The 20,000-nt window shown below is 38.7% G+C and overlaps 1 protein-coding gene across 2 annotated transcripts; it reads right to left on the bottom strand.

The window, feature by feature from the left end:
- Positions 1-913: 913 nt before the first annotated feature.
- On the bottom strand, positions 914-19,086 carry LOC138039244 (uncharacterized). 2 transcript variants are annotated; one of them, XM_068885451.1, is made up of 12 exons: positions 17,718-19,073; positions 16,831-16,890; positions 15,102-15,154; positions 14,133-14,277; positions 12,776-13,416; positions 9,424-9,531; positions 8,764-8,845; positions 8,135-8,249; positions 6,782-6,920; positions 5,464-5,575; positions 3,460-3,566; positions 914-1,148 (listed from the first exon to the last, which is right to left on the bottom strand). In XM_068885451.1, exons 1-12 carry the CDS (start codon positions 18,969-18,971, stop codon positions 1,052-1,054), a joined length of 2,913 nt encoding a protein of 970 aa, XP_068741552.1. In that variant the 5' UTR covers positions 18,972-19,073; the 3' UTR covers positions 914-1,051. The 2 variants fall into 2 exon arrangements, with proteins under 2 accessions (XP_068741552.1, XP_068741553.1); XM_068885452.1 differs by lacking the exons at positions 914-1,148; positions 3,460-3,566; positions 5,464-5,575; positions 6,782-6,920 and adding an exon at positions 6,991-7,179 and having other exon boundaries at positions 17,718-19,086.
- Between the last annotated feature and the right edge of the window lie 914 nt (positions 19,087-20,000).

Genomic DNA, 20,000 nt, shown 5'->3' with positions numbered 1-20,000 from the left:
GGAGGAAGGATCGCACCTGTAAGTCAGAATTTTGATGCTGTTCATGGCGTCCCAACTTAATTTGGTGAGGATTGCAGTTCATGGCATTGTCACAATATCGTTCTCAGGGCTTTCTCCGCAAACACTTAGGCGGGTACGATGTCCTGGAAGATAGATTACCTATAGGTTATCATGGTGTTTGATCTAAGTTAGCGCTAACCATGTTTCGAACAACTCGGACCAAAACCTTTAATTTAAATCCTGTCACACTGCTCAGTCAAAGATAAAACAGGGACTTGGACATATAATACGGACAGCGGATTGAGTATAGAAAACAAGGGAGGATGATGCGAGGAAAATTGTTTTCTCTCGTCATGCTTACAGCGACTCGTAACGGAGTGGTCCAAGAGGTATTGAGAAAAAACAAGGAACATAACGAGTTCAGGTCTTTTTCGAAACCCTCTTTCCATCGTAAATGTCGCACATCAGTTTCAATTAAGAACAGGAAAGCTACATTCAACCACAAGACAACAGTCAACCCATGACTGCTTTAACCATTCCCTGAAAATGATGGGTCCACAGGGGTGGACCTCGAGTCCATGTTTCGTATACGTCCTTGTGTTGGGATTGTGCTCAAAACACAAGACGCGTTTCAAAAAAAAATACCTTTCTTTTTTTTTTTCGGCAATCGGCGTTCCTCCCAGAGAACAATTGGAATGATAAACGAAAAAGCCGAAAAACATAGGTAGATTTGTCATATGTGGTGACGTTTTCATGGAGTTTGCGGCCGTTGATTTACAATATAACGTCTCTAATATCACAGGAGATATAAAGCACGGCCCCCCGACCCCCACCCCCCACGGACGTAGCGAGGGAATAACGGAGACATCGCCGTGGAATGACGCTTTTGAAGACATTAAAAGGAGGCAATAAATGTACAACTCAATTTTTATTTATGCTCTTGATGGACTCAAGATTAGTTTTAAAAAAATCACACTGTTTTGTGGTCCTCTCAGCATTTTGGCTTTTGCAAGGTGTTAGGATTTCTTTCTGCTGCCAAGCTCTTTCACAGCTATTTCCCTTTGTGTCCTTTGCCCTTCCCTTCTGATTTCTTCTGAGCTTTTCGTGAAGTTGTCTTTCCTGTCTGTCCGTACTTTTTGTCGTCGTTTCTAAGGGCACAGAGAAGAAAACGAATAGATCAATAAGCGAAATGACGAAAAGGCAGCCTGCGTGGCTGGCGGGATATTCTATCGCGGGATTATTTAAACCCGCGCAAGTAAATCGACGTTTTTATTGCGAGAGCGAGCGGCTGCGAAGCGGCGAAAAATATTCGTCACTTTGCCTCTTGCAGCCAAATCGAAATGAAACAACCACAGATTTACTCGCACATGTTTAAATAATGTTGACATTGTTGATTCAAGTTTGAAGTTTGAAGCTTTGGACACTCACGAAAATAACATATAACAAATATATTTCGCTCAGTTCTCGAGCCTCTTCAATGTTGGTAGAACAGTATGTAAATAAAACTAAGTTATCCACGGTACAAACAAAACAATCATCCAACCAAGGTCGCCCTGGGAATTCGCTCATAGTTCCATTCAGTTCTTGTGTTCCTCAGCTGTGCAGCGGGAATTTTTCTAAATCTGACCGCGTCTGCTATCTGCCTTGCCATAGGGTCACTTCTGTAACTACCGGTAACGTTCATGCTGAAATCCTGTTCTATCCCGCCGTGTTTTTCCTCGCAATGCCTCCGTAGTGCAGATTCGTCCTGTTTTCCCGCCAAAATTCTGAGGTGTTCTTTTCCTCGAGTGTAAGCGTTTCTAGAGGTCTCGCCTACGTATACATCACCACAATCCTTACACTTGATCTCATAAGTGAGGCAATTGGTAGCGCACGAACCTTTTCTTCGATCGCACTCTTTGCATATGAAACAATCATCTCTGCTGCACGAACTTTGCCTTAAGGGACCGCCTCTGCTATCTGCCTTGTCATAGGATCACTTCTGTAACTACGAGTAACGGTCAAGTGAAAGTGGAAGAGAGCAACGGAGAGAAGCAGGACCTAGCGAAGGCGAAAGCGCACAAAGAGGAGACGAAGAACGACATGAAGAGGAAGGTATGGCCAGTGACCAATACTATAACCCGGAGAACAGGTCGTTTAAATTTACGAGGCTAAAAGCTACTGATCTGCCTTTTAACAAAAGAGTAAACCTACCGGGACCGCTCGACGAGGAAAGGGAATTGAAAATACAGACGATGAAGAGCAAGCTAGTGGAAACGGTCGAAGAATACAAGCGTACAAAAGGTAAGAACAGCCAAGAGAACCTCAAGAAGAGCGAGAGGGACGGGCTGAAGACGCTTGAACAAAGGAGGAACAAAGGAGGAACAATGGGGACATCGTGGTTTTTCAGACTTTCTCACTTGATTCTGTTGACAATTATAAGTCATCATGTAGTGAACACATCCAGGACGACCCCATTATAACACATGACCGGTATAAGAAAATGGAACAGGAGATGAATGCGCACTACATTATGTGGATGCGCACACTTCAGGGAGGAAAGAGTACCGGACGTGAAAACAGGATAAAAGGTAATATCATCACCAGTAACAGCCCTTCTCCCCCCCCCACTGTATACACTAAGGAAAGACAATAAGAACTATGACGATCCAGAGACAGGACCACCTACCCGACCGGTTTGCGGAGCAGAGTCGTCTTTTAATCAAAGATTGTCGCACCTCATGTCAATGATACTGAAGAGGATAGAGGACAATGAAAGCAGTATTTGTATGAGTACTAAAGAAATGATGGCCGAGATTAAAAGGGTAAACGATGAAGGTTGTGACGGGAACGTGATCATTGAGTCAGCAGATGTCAAAGCTCTGTATCCTAGCCTCGACATCGACTTCACTGTTGGAAAGATCTGTGAACTGATCTATGAGTGTGACACTTCATTTGACGATGTTGATTACAGAGAGTTAGGGCTTTACCTTGCCCTGAATGTTGACCAAGTAAGACTTAAAGGCCTTGGGTTGGAGAATGTGTGTCCTAAGAGAAGATCAAAAAGAGGGAGGTCACCTACCATGACAGGGAGCGGAATCCAAGACCAAAAGCAGATAGCAGAGGCGGTCAGAATTAGAAAAATTCCCGCTGCACAGCTGATGAATACAAGAACTGAATGGAACTATGTGCGAATTCCCTGGGCGACCTTGATTGAATGATTGTCTTGTTTGTATCGTGGATAACTTAGTTTTATTTACATACTGTTCTACCAACATTGAAGAGGCTCGAGAACTGAGCGAAATATATTTGTTATATGTTATTTTCGTGAGTGTCCAAAGCTTCAAACTTCAAACTTGAATCAACATGGTCAACATTTCGAAGGCTTTGCTGGCGTCAACATGTGAAATTAGTAGAAAACGTTGAAATAATCCGTGATAAAATATTCCATCATGAAGGAGAAAGAAGACGTGTACTGACCTACTCATGGCCACCTTATCCCGGCATCCCTTGCCACCCTCCCAATGAGCTGAACGTGACTTTGTAACTGCTGCCTTACAGCCACTGCATGCTTGTTGAGAGTAAGGCTGTTAAAAAGAGGTCAGGGAATGAAAAACATTCATTAATTTGGTGCTCGTCACAATCCGCTTATCCACACCACTCTAATCATATATGTAAAACAAACCGAAAACAATACAGTCAGTGATCATAATTATTGCCGTCTCAGAAAACCAACAACAACAAAATTTAAAACAATGGAAACAATGGTACCGAATCCAAGAATTTTATTAGTTGCAATTAATATTTGCCGCGATCTAGATTTCCTCACCTCGACCGGCCTCAGAATCGGTGTTGTTGGACAGTTTTTCTCAAAATGTTAGGAACAACAAAATATATACGAAAGAATTGGTTTGTTCATCCTAATGATAACCGGTGGAAGAAACAGTCCACCTTAAAGAGCCTGTGCCACGGCAGTGCAGTTGATTTTGTGCAGTTTTATCAATTACTCGCCCCCTACTCGCTATTCAACTCAACAGTAACCCGGAAATTACTTTTAAACAACACAAATCGTAGCTTCGTGACAAAAAAAGACGTTTGTCAAGTGAAGCTATGATCCTGGCGTTATGAACGCAATTTTAGCAATGCGTAGAGAGGCCTGGACATCATAACTAGGCATAACTGCGAGGATCATAGCTTCACTTGGTTTCATATCCGCAGTTCAATATACGATTTATTTCATATATCATTTTGGTGGTCAACATAGATAAACTTTGAAAACCTGTTAGGCTATTTGCTGCTCTATTCAAATCTTCCTTTCATGTTTTAAGTTGTTATTTTTACGCTTCGCTTGATTTGGTTGCCAGTTCCCAGTCACTAAATTTGACACAGCCCTAGTCTGGGACCACGCTCCGCAGTTGGGGTTATGGAGCGAAAAGGAAAGTAGCGAAAAATAAATTGGCGAGCGAAGCGAGCCGAGCGCAGCTCCGGTCGCTTCGCTCGCCAATTTATTTTTCGCCACGTTCCTTTTCGCTCCATAACCCCAACTGCGGAGCGTGGCCTCAGGCTAACACAGCCCCTTTAAGAAGGAAACAGGTACACAGATTACGAAAGCGTTGACAAATTTGGGTCAGGACAATGAAGCTTAAAGCGCAGAAGTCCATGAACACTGCGCCCCAATTGTGAGTCACTGAAAGAGTCTAGCCAAAAGAGCTCCACCTTCTTTTATCCAAAATTGTTATCTCCGTTCATAGACAAACTGGCCAATGCATTAAGCGGCTTCAAGGGTAGTTTTTTTTGTTCTTCTGATTCCTTGTTTCACAAATACAAGAACATCTTATTAACCTAGCTTGGTCCGTCTGTATGGAAGAATCACGACAACTCATCTACATCACCCACCCCGGTTAATAACTGAAGAACTAAAGAATAATTATTGGTAGCGCTTTTACCTCTGGCCATGGTTTTCAAAGTTAGGCTAGCGTTATTGAATACATAAATCACTACCCAAAATCTTGAAGGTGGGTTATCCTTTATCCACCTTAAGAACAAATGAGGATCAACTGCTGAGATGTGGTCCAAGATTTGTTATGCAAATTCTGTAGGGTACCGTAGTAATGAAAAACTAAAACAATCTACTCGACAATTGAATGAAATGTATAACTTTCTGTGAAGGTTTTACTCAACTATCGATTGGCGGATTATATAGGCTAGCTAGAGACTCTAGTCACGTGCGCAGGCTCGCAATGCAGTTATATCGATAGATTAGTGGAACAATAACAAGTTCTGCGAACATTTCTTTCACCCACTGACTCGTAAACCGCCCCCCAGACACAAGTGTCACTCCTAAGAGTCATGGATAAAAGTGGGGACAAAGGTTGTCAAAAAACAAAGAACAAAGAAAAACGAGAAAGCGTCTATTACTTAGTTGTCAAACGTTAGCTACCTTCACTTCACTTCTAAAGCAGAGGGGACAAAAACTCAACAAACCTGTTCCTTTGAGCAAAAGCCACACACCATTCGTGTGGCGTATTTCATCTCGTGGTCTTCTTCCTCCTCGTGACAAAGATCGCATGGGTAACATTTCCCACAACAAGGAAACCTAAAGGCACGAGGACAGTTTGTATCATGAGACCAATTTGTACAAGTTATTAGAGAGATTTAGCATCGTGATTACGTGGAATGACAGGCTACTTGTCATGAAAAACGAAAATTCTCTTATTCTAAATGGTCTCTCTCTTTTGGGAAGTTACATGAAGCAACGAGATACAATCAAACGAGTTTCTTTAAGGAGGATCAAACCTGTTTCAATAATTTCAACAAACTGTACAATTTAGAAGGATTGAATCTACCTAACTGTTTTCACATAAAATGAAAGCGTTATGTGAAACACCAATAATTTCTTAACAAGATGCACTCATCAATGTGACGTATTGGGTTACCATGGCAACAAAAGAGCCATGTAAAAATGCCCTTTATTTCAAAAACGAACACGAAGACCCCCATTTTTTATTGCTGGAAAGTTATTAGCAAACTAAGATAAAACTCTCTACAAGGTGAAAATATAATCTCCGTAGCAGATTCAGAGCCACCTTAAAATTTCCAATTGCGTGATATCAATATTATTGTTAAGAAATTATCGATGTTTCCTTCGGTACCATAAAATTGCCGTTATTTTATTTGGTAAGAGTGTTTCTAAAAAAAAAACATCATCTGTACTTCAGGGCGCTTGCGAACGACGTAAACAGCACAGAAATCCAGCCAAATGTCCTTTATTTGATTGTATAAACGAAATGACGAGTGACAAGCGATGACAAGTTAAATTCTAAGGCTTTCTATTGTGTTGAAAAGAATTTTGTTTCATTGAAAAACTCCCGTTCCGTCCGTATTTGCTCTGTTCTAAACCAGTCAAACCGGGACACTACAGTGCATTACCGTCTCATATTTTGCGCGTTCTCTTGACCAAATATGGTAAAATGGCGTAATAGTGGAATAACAAATGCATATATTTGAATCAAGCCTTGTAATGCAAAACCGAAAACCGGATCACAATATGCGGCTTCGCACATCGAAACAAAACCACCAAAGATGATTTGTAACCAACTTCTTGTGCAGATGCTGGTTGATGAAAAAAACAAGTTATAGATCTTTTGTTTTCGTCCATCGTCAACCAACAAGTGCAACAAGACAGCGATGACTTTTAACTCATCGCTGATGCACGGTGGACGTCCATTTCTCATTAAAATGTGAAAACCGTCTATCGTCTTGAGTTCCTTTGGGAAATGTTTATGGCATATAAGTAACTGACCTGAGCCATCTAAAACTCTTTTTGTAGTGTTTGCAGGTTCCATTTCCTGGCAATGGCTGACCTTCTTTCACTCCGGCGTTCCGCGGAGTTTTCTTGGGTTTTGAAGGAATGCCCGACGTCGCATTTTTTCTGAGAGAAACTATGAGAATATAAAACATTTCTTAACCCTTTGATTCCACTTATATTTGACAGCTGCGATTTTTTTCTATGGAGACCGATTCTTTCAAGGTATTAGGTATTACATCCAGAGCCCACCTCGTTATTTCCATGATGACTGTAAAAACTGGTAGGCACAGACTCACGCAGAGATCAAGGCAGCACGTTTGTGCCAAGTGTGGTATATCACGTCCCAACAAATATGAACCGCCTTTCGTTTTTGTTAAGGAAAGAAAACGCAGCTGGTGAATGAAGAACCAGATGCCAATATTAAACCTCTCAGAGCAAAGAACCCGGGCAACAATGGTGGGAGGTGAGTGCTCTCACCACCGCCCCACCCCTGCTCCCTCGAGAGCTGCTTTTGTCATGGTCAAAGTCAATGTTAATGCACAGACTTGTACATACCGGTAACAACAGCACTTACAGCTTTTGAAAAATATTTCATTAATTACTTTCCTTTCCTGGGAACGAAAAGTGGTGTTCAAATGCACTAAGCTTCATGTGAGGAAGTATTAACAAACCTCATGCACTACACCTGGCAATAAGAGCATGGTTTATTGCAAAATACAATATATTTTAAGTGACAGTTTACAAATAACAACTTAGAAGCTAAAAACCTGAACATTAACCTCTTCCCTACTTTCACAAGTGTCACGTGTTCAACTTCGGAAAAGGTCAAATTCTGCACTCAATGGGCAAAGAAAGTAGTTGAAATGCTGTGGGTACACGTGTGGTATGTTTGAATTGAGTGAGACATTTTTAACGTTGTCAAGGCTATGAATAATGATTGCCCATGTTTCTAGTCTTCTCGGAAAAGGACGATAAGCCGGAGGTCCCGTCTCACAACCCTTCAATGTTCATAATCCTGTGGGACGTAAAAGAACCCGCACACTTGTCGTAAAGAGTAGGGCATGTAGTTCCCAGTGTTGTGGTCTGTCTTCTGTGGGGTATCATGGTTGGGAGGGTAAATGCTCGGAGATATTAGCTACACCAAGCTACTCTAAAAATCCGAGGGTAAATAAACATATATGATATATGATATGATATATGTCAATCATGTTATTGTCAAGGACATTTGACTCTGTCAGTCACCCTTATTGTCAGTGTTATTGTCAAGATCATAGTCCTTTAATTGTTGCTGACTAGTTATTCGGATTTAACTTTAAAAATGTTGCAATGCACTCTTAAAAACTTAACCTTCCATGTTAGAGGCACCACTCTGCAGCAGCTGAAAGCGAGTGGATTGAATCTGGAATCTCAATTTCTGGTGACAGTGACTGCACCAGCTCCAGTTTCCTCCATACTGAAGACCCTACAAAAGACAGGTTTAATGTCTGATTAAAAAAAAAAACCTATATTAAGTGAAAAAAAGTCATTACCTGCCATATGTATTGACTTTAAAATCTTCCCCAGTTCCACCTTATTTCACTATTTTATACTCCTAGCCTGGGATCCGACGTGGATCAGAGGTAGTCAGATCAGATTGTGATCTTCGCCCAAGGTCTCATCTAGAGATTCCTGCTCTTTCTTTCTCTATATCTCAAAATTAATTATCTTAAAAACTCCTTTGTCAATGCTTTTTGAGAAAAAATATGGTTACTAAAGATATGACTAAAAGGAAAATGCTTGCTTGTGCGCAAGCAATTCACCAGTTGAAAAAAAAGGTGAAGCCTTACAGTTAATTCTTGGCCTCAGCCCATAGCAAAACAGCCTTGTATTTAGCCAGTCTATCACGTTAAATAGTTTATTGATACTATTACCATTTATGCAACTTTTCCTAATTATTATTGTCTAAAATATGAGTTCCCTTTAGCTGCTAAAATTACCTTCACAGTTGTTTCTTTGGAACAATAGAAGCACCCTAACACCAATTCACTTTCTGGCAAAACCACATCAAATGGGAGACATCTAAATAATAATTGTGTGCAATGAATTTATGAAATTAATGATGTTAATGACTACCCTGACAATGCAGTTTTCTACCCTGTCCTGCGTGAAAGTATGTTAAGGATCTTCAAAAGATATTTAAAGATATTTACAATGACATTAGGGGATCTTTGTGAAGATTAACCTGGATCTTAGCTTCAATAAGGATCTTTTATTCTTTTAGAATCTTCTGGAGTCTTTGGAGATCTTGGCCAGATCCTTGTGCTTATTTTCCAAAATCTTCGCAAGCAGATTTCACAAATAATATACTTCACTTGTCTTTGAAAAAGATCCTCAACATTTCCTCAAAAGAGGCACTGTCATATCTATGCAGAGTAAGATCAATGAAATTCTTTTATTAATGAGTATTATTAGGTCATTGTATTTCTAAAATAAAAAAAAAAACATTGTCATGCAATTAAAGGAGACAAGAACAGCAAAGAAGACATTTCACATGGATCAAAACCCTCTCCACTAAAAAAACAAATGTTACACAATTTTGACTATTAAGTTCCTCAAAACATGAGAAGAGAGGCAGAGCCTTCATTAATGGTGCTTACCCATCAATATCAAGATATCCAAGAATAGAAGAGAACTGATGAATAACAGCTGGTCTGTATGTCACAGCAAATGTGGAAGCACACCTGGTACACTGTTTGCCAACAGATCTGTAAAAAGAACATTGTGGTCTAATCTTGTGACTTACTTTTAAGAAAAGAAAATACACTTGAACCAAAGAAATTCCAAAAGGTGATGTTGAGTATTTTTATCTTTCTCAAAATTTGAAGAATATTATCAAGTGACCTTGAATGGGGCTTTAAAATGTTGACCTGTGCCTGGTTGTTCGAAAGGCAATTAACTTAATCCAGGATTATCATGGACTTCTGTTTCATATTTTCTACTTTTTGGTGAAAGTTTCGTTTGCTTTTTTTTGTTTTCCAAGATCAACTTCTTCTAATGTAATGTTTTGCCAAATGGCAGCTTTGAACAACATTTGGGAGTTGAGGAATAATTTCCTTGGTTAATTTTTAATCTGGGATTTAATAGCGTTAATCGGCTTTTGAAAACCGGGCCCTGGACTGATTTCTCTAACTTGTCTTGCAATTTAGAGAAATAAAACCTATGCAAAAAAAGTGTGTGCCACTTATTTTAAATGGGAACGAAAAAGATAGCTTTCATTTATGAAACCTAGGCTTCAATACTGAAGATCAATGGCTGATCGGCAAAGCCACGCCCTTATCGCAATTTATTCAATACTATCACTGAACTTAAATTACATGTTCTTGCAGATATTTCAGTTGATACAACTAACTCCAAAACGCTCAGCATACAGTAATTCAGTTGTTTGTTATGTTTTGTCACATATTTGTATTTCCAGCATCTGTGATCTCTGGCTAACCCAGTATTTTTATCATCTTGCCTCTGGTTTTGTCACACAAGAGTCATTTGGTCGCTGAAACTTGTTTCTACAGTGCAAAATGACAAAATTACATTTACTGGCAATGGTACCAAACAGTTTTCATATTTTACTCCTTATGTTGAGAAAAGTTACGTTCTTTTTCTGGATTGATGGATTACAATGGAATCTCTGAACGGAAGGCACTTATCAGATTTTAAGAACAGCATAGGAGCTTAAACTGGAATCATTGGAGGGATGGTGGAGGGTTAGCGTTAATGCTAGAAAGTCCTCCACTGTGAAAAACAACTGGACATGCTTCATTGAATTTCATTGCTATGTACACAGCCCCCAATCACATAGAGCTATGTTTTCAGAACTGCCACGCAAGCAGCTTTTTTTTTGCTGACCTGTGTCACGTTGAACCTTTTGAGTTAGAGTTTTCGATAAACTGTGGTTATTCACTGGAGGATAGAAAATATTATCCAGGGAGAGATACCTTATTGGAGTATGTGCAGTGGGTTTCTGACATGGTATTCATGTTTCATCAGTGAGGGAAAACGATTTTTTATAAATCTGTCTGTAATAATTATTAATATTATTACAACAATATTTAAATTTCAGGAAAGAAAGCTGCTGACTTTGTCAGCAGCCAGTATACTGATTCACGCAAAATCCACTGCCAGATTAAGCAAAAATTAGCAAACTAGAGTACGCTATTTCGATAAAAAAATCCTTTTCCAGTATTCTTGGTATTTTGAAAGTACTTTAATGTTAATCACAAATTTTTAACCCTTCGTTTTAATTTGTATCTTCCATACTTATTATGCAGACCATTCATACATGCTGCATTCAAGTTTTCAAGTTTCAAGTTTTATAAATACAGCAAACAGTTCAAGTTATTACTAAGCTGGCTTGCAAATAGCCAAAAGCTAATCGCGGCAAGCCAAACAGTACACAGAATTATTAATTTTGGACATTTGATTTTTTTTAAAGGAATAAATGATTATTACATACAACAACAACATGTAAACATTACTCTTCATGCTCTCAAATACAGGTATAAGGTAGCAGGATTTAGGCGAAAAGAAGAAGAAAACAGTCTAGGTAAAAGAACAATGATATGTAAAAGAGGAAGACTACAGACTAAACTTAACTTCAGTTAGAAATTTACTTTTTCATCTTGTTAACATAAAGGTATCTATCTACCTTGGCATAGGAGTTTTCAGTTTCTAGAATTTTAATTAGTTTTGTTCTAATAGTTTTTTAAAAAAAAATTCTGGATACGTTTTTGAGACCAGTTGGTATCTCATTCCAGATTTTAGCACCAACATGTGAAAAGGTCTTACTTGAACGTTAAGTGCATTCTTAATTCAGTAAGTGTTTGATGTCATTCTCTCCTCAATCCAGCTCTCTGTGGCATACAGCTCAGTTCTGAATGCAATGATTATTAATGGTAGACCACAAAGTTGAAAAAAAACTGTAGTACTTAAAGTAAAAAGCCTTTGGATCAAAATGAAAGCTCAAATTTTGCCAGTTTGATGTTATGCAAACAAATTTTCAAAATTTGAAGAAAGAAAGACTTGAGGTGAAGTAAATCATATTGTTACACAGTAGTGGCACTTTAGGTTTTGCTGAACAATAAGTAGTAGGAAAATCGAGGCAATTGGCTCAGCAATCATTTATTTCTAAGAAATTCACTAAAGCCAATCTGTGCACAGAGGCCTTCAAATGACTCTGGTTACTTAACACTGACCTTGAATGACAATGAACACTTATCTTGAAAGTTCAAATTTCAATCAGCTATTTTGGTTTTTCCTGCTGTTAATCACAGATACAGAAGAGGTTCACGGATAACAGCTAGAGTTTTGATTGGCTGATTGCAATCCAATTTGTCAAATTCTATTTTTAATATAGTCCTCACATGACCACAGGTAAGGTAATTTACCATAATGATGCAACTGTGAATTGAAATTTAAACCCCAGATTCTGCAAGTTCACCCTTCTCCACCTGAGACTAAGGGCATTATAGATTTTACTGTCTAGCGCCAGATGATTTTACGCGTCATTTGGGGGCGCTATAGGTGTGAATAGGTTAATCAAAGGTGCAATAAATGAAATTATTATACGACTAGCTCCGTGAGCGGGCAAAATAAACCAAATCGCGCGCTGTGATTGGCTACCCGAGCGGGCAAGATGGAGCTATCTTGCCCTCTCGGGATTTCTTGCTTGGTCCTGCAAGATCAAAGATCATTTTTTGGTGTTTTAAGTCATGTATAATAAATCCTTTATTGACCAAGCTTGTTTGGTCAAGATGGCTGGATATTGGCCTTGTTTTTTTTTTGCGTGTTTATGGACCTCGACGAACATGCAAAAAAAGAACTTGGCCAATATCCAGCCATCTCGACCTCACGCTTGGCCAATAAAGGATTTATTATAAATAAAATAATTTATTACTTAAAATACCAAAAAATGATCTTTTCAATAAAAATGATCAATAACCCATATGTACTTACCCTGCTGCAGAAATCTGTTGATCTATCCTCTGCTTACACCTGCTACACTCTAAAGTAAACGCAACTTTGTTTGCTCGCAATGAGCTGATGCTTTCTTCCAGATGTAATCCTTTAAACAGAATTTGAGTTCCTCTTTCTGCAGTTTTCGAGGAGGTGGTTTCACTTTCATTGCCAAATGCATGTGATAAAGTTGACTGCACAGTCACTTCATTGGCACATGGTTCTTCATAGCTTGTATCAGAACTAATCATAGTTACACATTCTGCAGAGTGCCTCATATTTTTTGCATTTAAAGTACTGTCTCCGCTTTCACAAATGGCATTGCCATTTTTGATTCCATCAATTCTCTCCGTTATATGTTTGTCACCTTCTTTGTCACAGATAAGTGATGAGCTGCTGCAATTGAGATCTGCCTCATCATTAAAGATTTTGTCCTCTATTGCTACTCCATTGGACATATTATCTCTTTGAATTGTATCCATAACTTGACATCCTATTTCCCTGTCAGGTAAATGCTGTCTATAGTTTGGTGAGACACCTTCTGCATTACTTTCCGTTATTTTTGGTTGATTAGGATGGATTTGACTTAATGTGTTGTCATCACTTGTTCCTCCAATTCTTGCAACAAATGCTCTTGTCATCTGCATAAAGTTAACAATTAATATTATTATTGAATTAATCAAAATGAAATGTTCAGCATTCTTTTTTTTTTTTGCAAATTAAATATCTTAATTCATTAAATACCTGAAGTATAATTTATGTTGGTAACAAAAGATGAATGGTGCCAATAAAGCTTAAATTTTGAACATGCATGCTCACAGGATGAAATTGATTGTGTCAGACAACTTGAATCATGGAGAGGTAATAATCTGTACAAATCCTAACCAGTAAAACTCAAGTGGTTTACTAAATTGAATTACTGAGTGACAGAGGTAGAGTGAGCTAGTAAAATAACTACCCATTAATAAACAAAGAAAAGCAATGAAGTCCAAAAAAAACATGCACAGTTTGCCATGTCTGCAGAAGGTGAAAAAAATAATGTGATATCAGATTGCAACAATAAAATTAATGTCTCTCAATCAACATACTTGATGCACAACAGTAAACATCCATGGTGAAGAGGGACCACAATACCTCTCAATAAATCTACGTTTTGATTTTAACAAAGGTTATTTTAAATTAATGTGATTTTTAAAATCTCAAATAATAACTTACAATGTGATAGCGCATTTTCCACTGGCCACCGAAAATACAACTTACAACACATTAAGGTGAGAATACAAATTACATGACTGCATACCACGAGATCTTGAAGGCAAGCAAGTAAAACAAACCTTTAAATTTGGACAAAAATTACCTCTTTTCCTGCATCAACAAAGAGGGATTTTAAATTCTTGTCAAGCCAGCGCAGAAATGGCCGGAAATGCAGCTTCATGTTTCCCTGGTTACATCCCATTTGTTCTTGCTGTGTTGTATACTCTTGAATTCTTTGAGTTACGAAGCTTGAACAGATATAAAAAATATAACTGTTCAAAAGTTATCAAAGAAACTTGATCGACAAATTTAAAGCAAATATTAAAGACCGTGGCTTTGCATTCACACCAGTATGTCTTACGGTTGTATAATTTTATCTGACATTCAAAAATCATTAATAATTACAGGGACAGGCGTAGCTCATTCGGTAGTGCGCGGCCTTCTAAGTTGGAGGTGGCCAGGTTTGATCCCAGTCTCATTCCCTTGATGTCTGTTTTGACTTTCCTCTTATCCATATAACTGTAGCTTGGAATACCAGTAAAACAGAGCATTGACAGAGGAAGGGCGGGTAAAAGTTGCGCATCGAGGGCCACAAGTTCATCAATAACTCTAGTTGACTGTAATATGTTACCCTCCTTAAAATAAGGACCATTACCTTTAATTATTCATGCATGAAACAGCCTATCAGGTCGCTAATAAAATGAGGCTCATGCATGTGTATGGGCCTTTAATTAAAAAACTGATAAAACACCCCTCTTTAGAATTCTTTATATGAAGCATACTAATAAGGCATAGCTTGTTTTTCTTGCATGCTAATGTTCTTCTCTCACAATTGGAACCTTTGCTCAGAATTCAGAGGGACAGACTTTTGGTAGAATTTTTTTGAAGCCATTCAATAAACTCACAGTTTGACGTGTTTTAATGGGTCTAAAACCAACAGTTTTGCTTGTTTATTACACAGTACTTCATTTTATAATAGAAATATACATATAGATCTTTTTCTATCTACTCATTTCTCAATCTTGATTACTGTTGATTAACCACAATAATATTGAGTAAAAAATAATCTCACATGATGATGTTTTGAGGAAGGTCTTGTTCTTCAGACAATGATGCACTAAAAATCTAAAATGACAAAAAGTCTTATGAGTTGAGAAATGCAATTGAGGAAAGGATCACAATAAAAATTATTACTTACAAATAGCACAGTCAAATGACTGCTGAGATGACAGGTAAATGAACTCTGACAGAGTGACTTATGGTGATTCCCAGGTTTTGCATTGCTCAACCCTACTGCACAGAATTTCTTGCATCACTGGCACATTAGCTTGTGTACATTGATAAAATGGCTCATTTTCACTGACGCCAAGCTTAATCTGTCAAAGGATGGCTATTTTCTCCTGAACGAGTACAGGGAGCCCCATTTTTTATTTCATATTTTTGCCAAGAATGGTGTTTTCATGGAGCAGCAAAAATCTATGGCCAGTTTTTCAGTTTTTAAAATTGTGCGGAAGGAGCCATTATGAGTCGAACAGCCCATGCTCGAGTTAAATCTATTTTGGACTGTGCTCACAAAAGCATTCAAATACATTTTTTAGGTACGGTATGTACGTGAATTAACCATAGAATGACACCAGGCTCTGCGTCATATCATGGATCACATTGTCTAAAATCAAGTTAATTTGTACAACATCGTGGATGCGCCCCAATTGTCTCACTTCGATAGCCATATTCATCAGCATCATATCGTGGAAATGAGCATGGTGATCCCCCATTTTCATTACATTTTTATCAGCTCCTTGACGTCTTACAACAGTGTGTGAAGTGTCATCGGAAATCTAAGACTTTCTATTTCTAGGAAATCCCCTATATTTCTTACAGTATAAGATTTATTTCCATAATATGGCATGCGAATACTGCCCCCACCAACGCATTGCAGTCAACATGTCTCTGACAAATATTAAACCAACGAACAACTAACATGTGCCAAGGCTTCATTTAAACGACAATTATTTGACAACCCTAATAAAACTACCAGTAACTAGTTTTCTGCATCTTGCTGGCCCAACACTTGAGCTCAGCACTTTTCCCCTTGACAACAGCAGAAGCTCATCTCACCCGACCTTTAGTCTTTGATAGGTGGGACGAAGCTATCACTTGGTCTTTCTGCTTCAGCCATGGGTACAGTGATTTACATGACTGTATAATCAACCTCTGGATTGCTATTGGCTAATGGCTATGGCTGTGACAGCTGCCTTGACTGTTACTATCTCTCCATGTACTAACTCCCCCTCTCCAACTGACATTTTGCCTCTTTCCAAAACAAACTCCACACATGACATTACAATGAAGTCTAATGCGGTCGGACTCTGCACACACGTCACTTTATGGAAAATAATATTGTTGATTCCTCGACTGAGTGACTGACTGTTGTACTGCATGTTGAGCTAAACAACTAATAATTGTTATATGAGCTTGAATACTGCATGAAAGAAAAATATAAAAGGCAGATCTAACTATGCAGTTGGCGTAATCCAAACTAAGTTAAACAATGTCTAACTTACATTTACCTGACATGAAACAGATGTATTATGAACATTATGACCATGAACGTTGGTCAATGTATTGGTCAACATGTCACTCAATAGTTGATTGGCAGCTGGCCAACTGGTGACCAACGACCAATGGACACGTCAGCTGATGCGTTGGAACTATTGGATGTTATCATTTACCAGTGACTCACAGTATGTCAACCAAAACTAAAAATCAATGAAAATCAACGTACATGTATATATACTCACATGCAATGGATAATCATCTGGGAAGCTGACAGTCAGAAATACTGTTTCAATTTTAAATGGCTGTTTGTATAAAAAAAAAAAAACATCATGTGCCGATGTATCTCAACAAGTGCAGCTACAGTCATAAACAATTCCAGTGATCATGTGCGCTATCTTATCCAATATGTTATCTCAACAAGTGCAGCTACAGTTATAGACAATTCCAGTGATCATGTGGGCTAGGAAATTTACACCTTATTCCAAAATAGCCTCTGTTTTAGTATTTTTTTGCTTAATTACAAATTAGCTTCCTGGGAGAATACCCTCCAGAGAGGGTATACCTTTACCTTTAGCCCTTGTTGTCTCATTCAAGGCTTATTATATTCTTTTGAACTTATAGCTTAAGAACGCGGCAACAGTGGCTAATTTGCAAACAAAAAAAAGAATTCTAAAATGGAGGCCATTTTGGAATAAGATGTATGGAAGTGAGATTTCAGTGTCTTCGTTTTGATACAGATCTCTCTACTTTTCTTGTTATCAAGAGGAGGCTGCATGCTCAAGAACAGGTTATCACTCAATCTTCATGCAGATGATTAGTGAGTTCAGGTATCATCATGGCGCAGAAGTGAGATCAAATGCCTCCCACCAATGTGCCATGTGTTCAATTAGCAAACTTAACGAACTAAACGGCAATAGGAATCATCATTAAAACAATGCTAAATTGCTTGCTTAAGGTCTTGTCATAGGGTCGAGGTGTCAAATTTTAAAATATTCTTATTTTGCCACAAACTACATTCAAGAAGCATTGAAATGAAGTTAATTTCATTCTCATGGCATAAATACAGATCAAATAAGAATGTTTCAAAAACCTAACACCTAGAACCTCTGACGAGACCTGAACTGCCTACCCAGTCAGGATCAGTTGGTTTGAATTCAACTTTGTACACAGAGTTCTCCTTGATTTCATAGTAACCATTTTTGCCCCCAAAGCGTCTCTTGAGCTGCTGTATCTCTGTCAATCGAAGTCTCTTTGGCTCTGCAAAAATGGCATCTGCAAGGGTGTAGGTACCTCTAAGATTGGAAGTATTGGTTTTATGTGTATTGGGCTTTTTAGCCTCCCACTCCTTGTGTCTTCTTGCATGGTCAACATTGGAGATTGTACCTTTCGTGTGACCTTTTTCATCTTCCTTTATAGGGACAGAGGGCTCCATTCTGTGTTTTTTATCAGCTGTCTCACAGCCATCAAAAGCTATTGGAAGATGGGTTTCAGCCCGTTGGGCTGCTTTGAGTGAACATAGGTCCCTTTGTCCATTATCAGCTACCATTTCTTTTATTTTACTGCCTGTATCCCTTGTACAGCTGAGGGACTGTTTCCCTTGTATTGCTTCACATTTGCTTCTGTTCTGTCTTATTGTAAAGCCCTCTTTGGAGTCTTTGCCTCTTTTAAAGCATGGTGAATCTCGGTTGTTTTCATTACGTTTTTGCTTAGAATGCTTGTCTGATTGAGTGAATCGCGATCTTTGCTCGTTTGTCCTGGAATTGGTGACATTAACATCTTGCACATGCAATATTGTAACTTGTTCATTAACAGTTAATTGTTTCTCAAACTCCAATTGTGGATCGCTAACAAAGGTTGGCTGATTGGTTTTATGACAAGGACTGTTACGGAATCCAGAGAATGGTGTAACAACATCTTCCCAATGATGAGGTGTTCGTTTCTTTTCTTTCGAATTCACATGTCTACCATATGCATGCAGGTTTTGTCTTAATTTACCAGGAATTTTGCCATGACCAGAAGCTTTGTTGTCACACAGGTATCCATTATCGTTCATTCCGTGGAAAAATGGGCATTTACTTCCTCTTAAACAGCCTCGCTTCCCACTAAAGAACTTACAAGCAACTGTTTGTCTATCAAGCTTCAGAGGAGTCTCTAACTTTTCGTCCTGTTCTTTTTCTTCAACAATCGGTGCATGTACATAGTGATCTGTTGAAGATCGTTTAACATTTCCTGTGCGTATTTGACAACCCTCGTCTAGGGCATTCATTGACGCATCAGAGAGTTCTTTGGCGTGAACGAATCGACACGTATCTCCCAATCTGCACCCTTTTTTGGTCTCAAAGAATCTACACTTTGCTATTGCACCACCAGCATTCTCCGCCATCCTTGTTTACACTGGATGCGCAGCGCTGGGAACGAGAGTTAATTATTGCCTGTAATCTCACTTCCGGTCAGAATTTCTTGTTTACACTTGAACAGTTTTTCGCGAAATGAGTGATTATACTATTTTTTTTGTTACCTCAGCAGCGCAGCTGTTTTCAAAGAATCTCCGTATCCAGGAAACCAACCCACTTTCCTTTTTGTGTCTCCAAACGATTCGATATTTGGGTAGGAGTATATACAACGCAGTTTTTCAAGTAGAAGAGGATTTTTCCGCAGTGACCTCATTCAAGTGAATTTATTCGCGTCCCCTATGGACACAGAATAATACTTTGCAGTTATAAATAGGTCAGGTGATACGACAGCTGCTTAGTTCGTTCGGATCTCCCGGTGAAGCGTTGGCAACAAGGAACCTTAAACACGAAAACCTTCCACCACTACCACCAAAAAGAACACCAGTTCGAACGGTTTTTAAAGGTGGCTAAAGTACGTACTGTAACCAGGTAAGTTTTATAAGTTTTCATTCAATTTTAACACGATTTCGGAATAGTTTCAAGCACAAACGGCAGAAACTTAACTCGTTAATTCTTATTATACAACACCGTTAAGCGAGCATGTTCGGTTCGCTGATTGAAATAATTATGTGCACGAACGTCAGACCATTATCGCAAATTTTCTGTCTCTAGTGTTTGTTTCGTGAGGTCAAATATTTGTTGTTCCCTCTTAAGAGAGTGGTCAAAATTGTCTGCAGTTGTAGTACACATGACGTGCGACGCCGAAGTTTCAAGCTTTGATGTTGTCAATTAAAGAAATTCCTCGCCATGTTCGGTTTGAAATACTAAATTTTGTGGTATAGTTGGTTTGTTGTTGACAAGCTGATACAAGGACTTGTTTGTTCTTCCTTGAAACTGGATTGACGAGAATATCGTGATTACTTTTCCACTTGAATGGCGGTCACACAAAATTACCCCGTTGAGAGGCATTACATTAAGCTTCCAGATTTTTTACTCAAGGTGAAGATTCCCACACAACG

This window comes from Montipora capricornis, chromosome 2 (assembly GCF_036669925.1).
Source record: "Montipora capricornis isolate CH-2021 chromosome 2, ASM3666992v2, whole genome shotgun sequence".
NCBI classification, from domain to species: domain Eukaryota; kingdom Metazoa; phylum Cnidaria; class Anthozoa; order Scleractinia; family Acroporidae; genus Montipora; species Montipora capricornis.
The sequence above is the reverse complement of the archived record's forward strand: the minus strand, read 5'-3'. Positions and strand labels throughout refer to the sequence as shown.

Bases quoted from the DNA above. Each gene is read 5' to 3' on its own strand.
- LOC138039244 (XM_068885451.1), bottom strand. From the start codon at position 18,971: ATGGCGGAGAATGCTGGTGGTGCAATAGCAAAGTGTAGATTCTTTGAG. The intron at 5,576-6,781 runs GTCAGTTACTTA...TCGTGCCTTTAG, and splicing joins AAGAGTTTTAGATGGCTCAG to GTTTCCTTGTTGTGGGAAAT. The intron at 3,567-5,463 runs GTTTGTTGAGTT...TCTTTTTAACAG, and splicing joins GCTTTTGCTCAAAGGAACAG to CCTTACTCTCAACAAGCATG.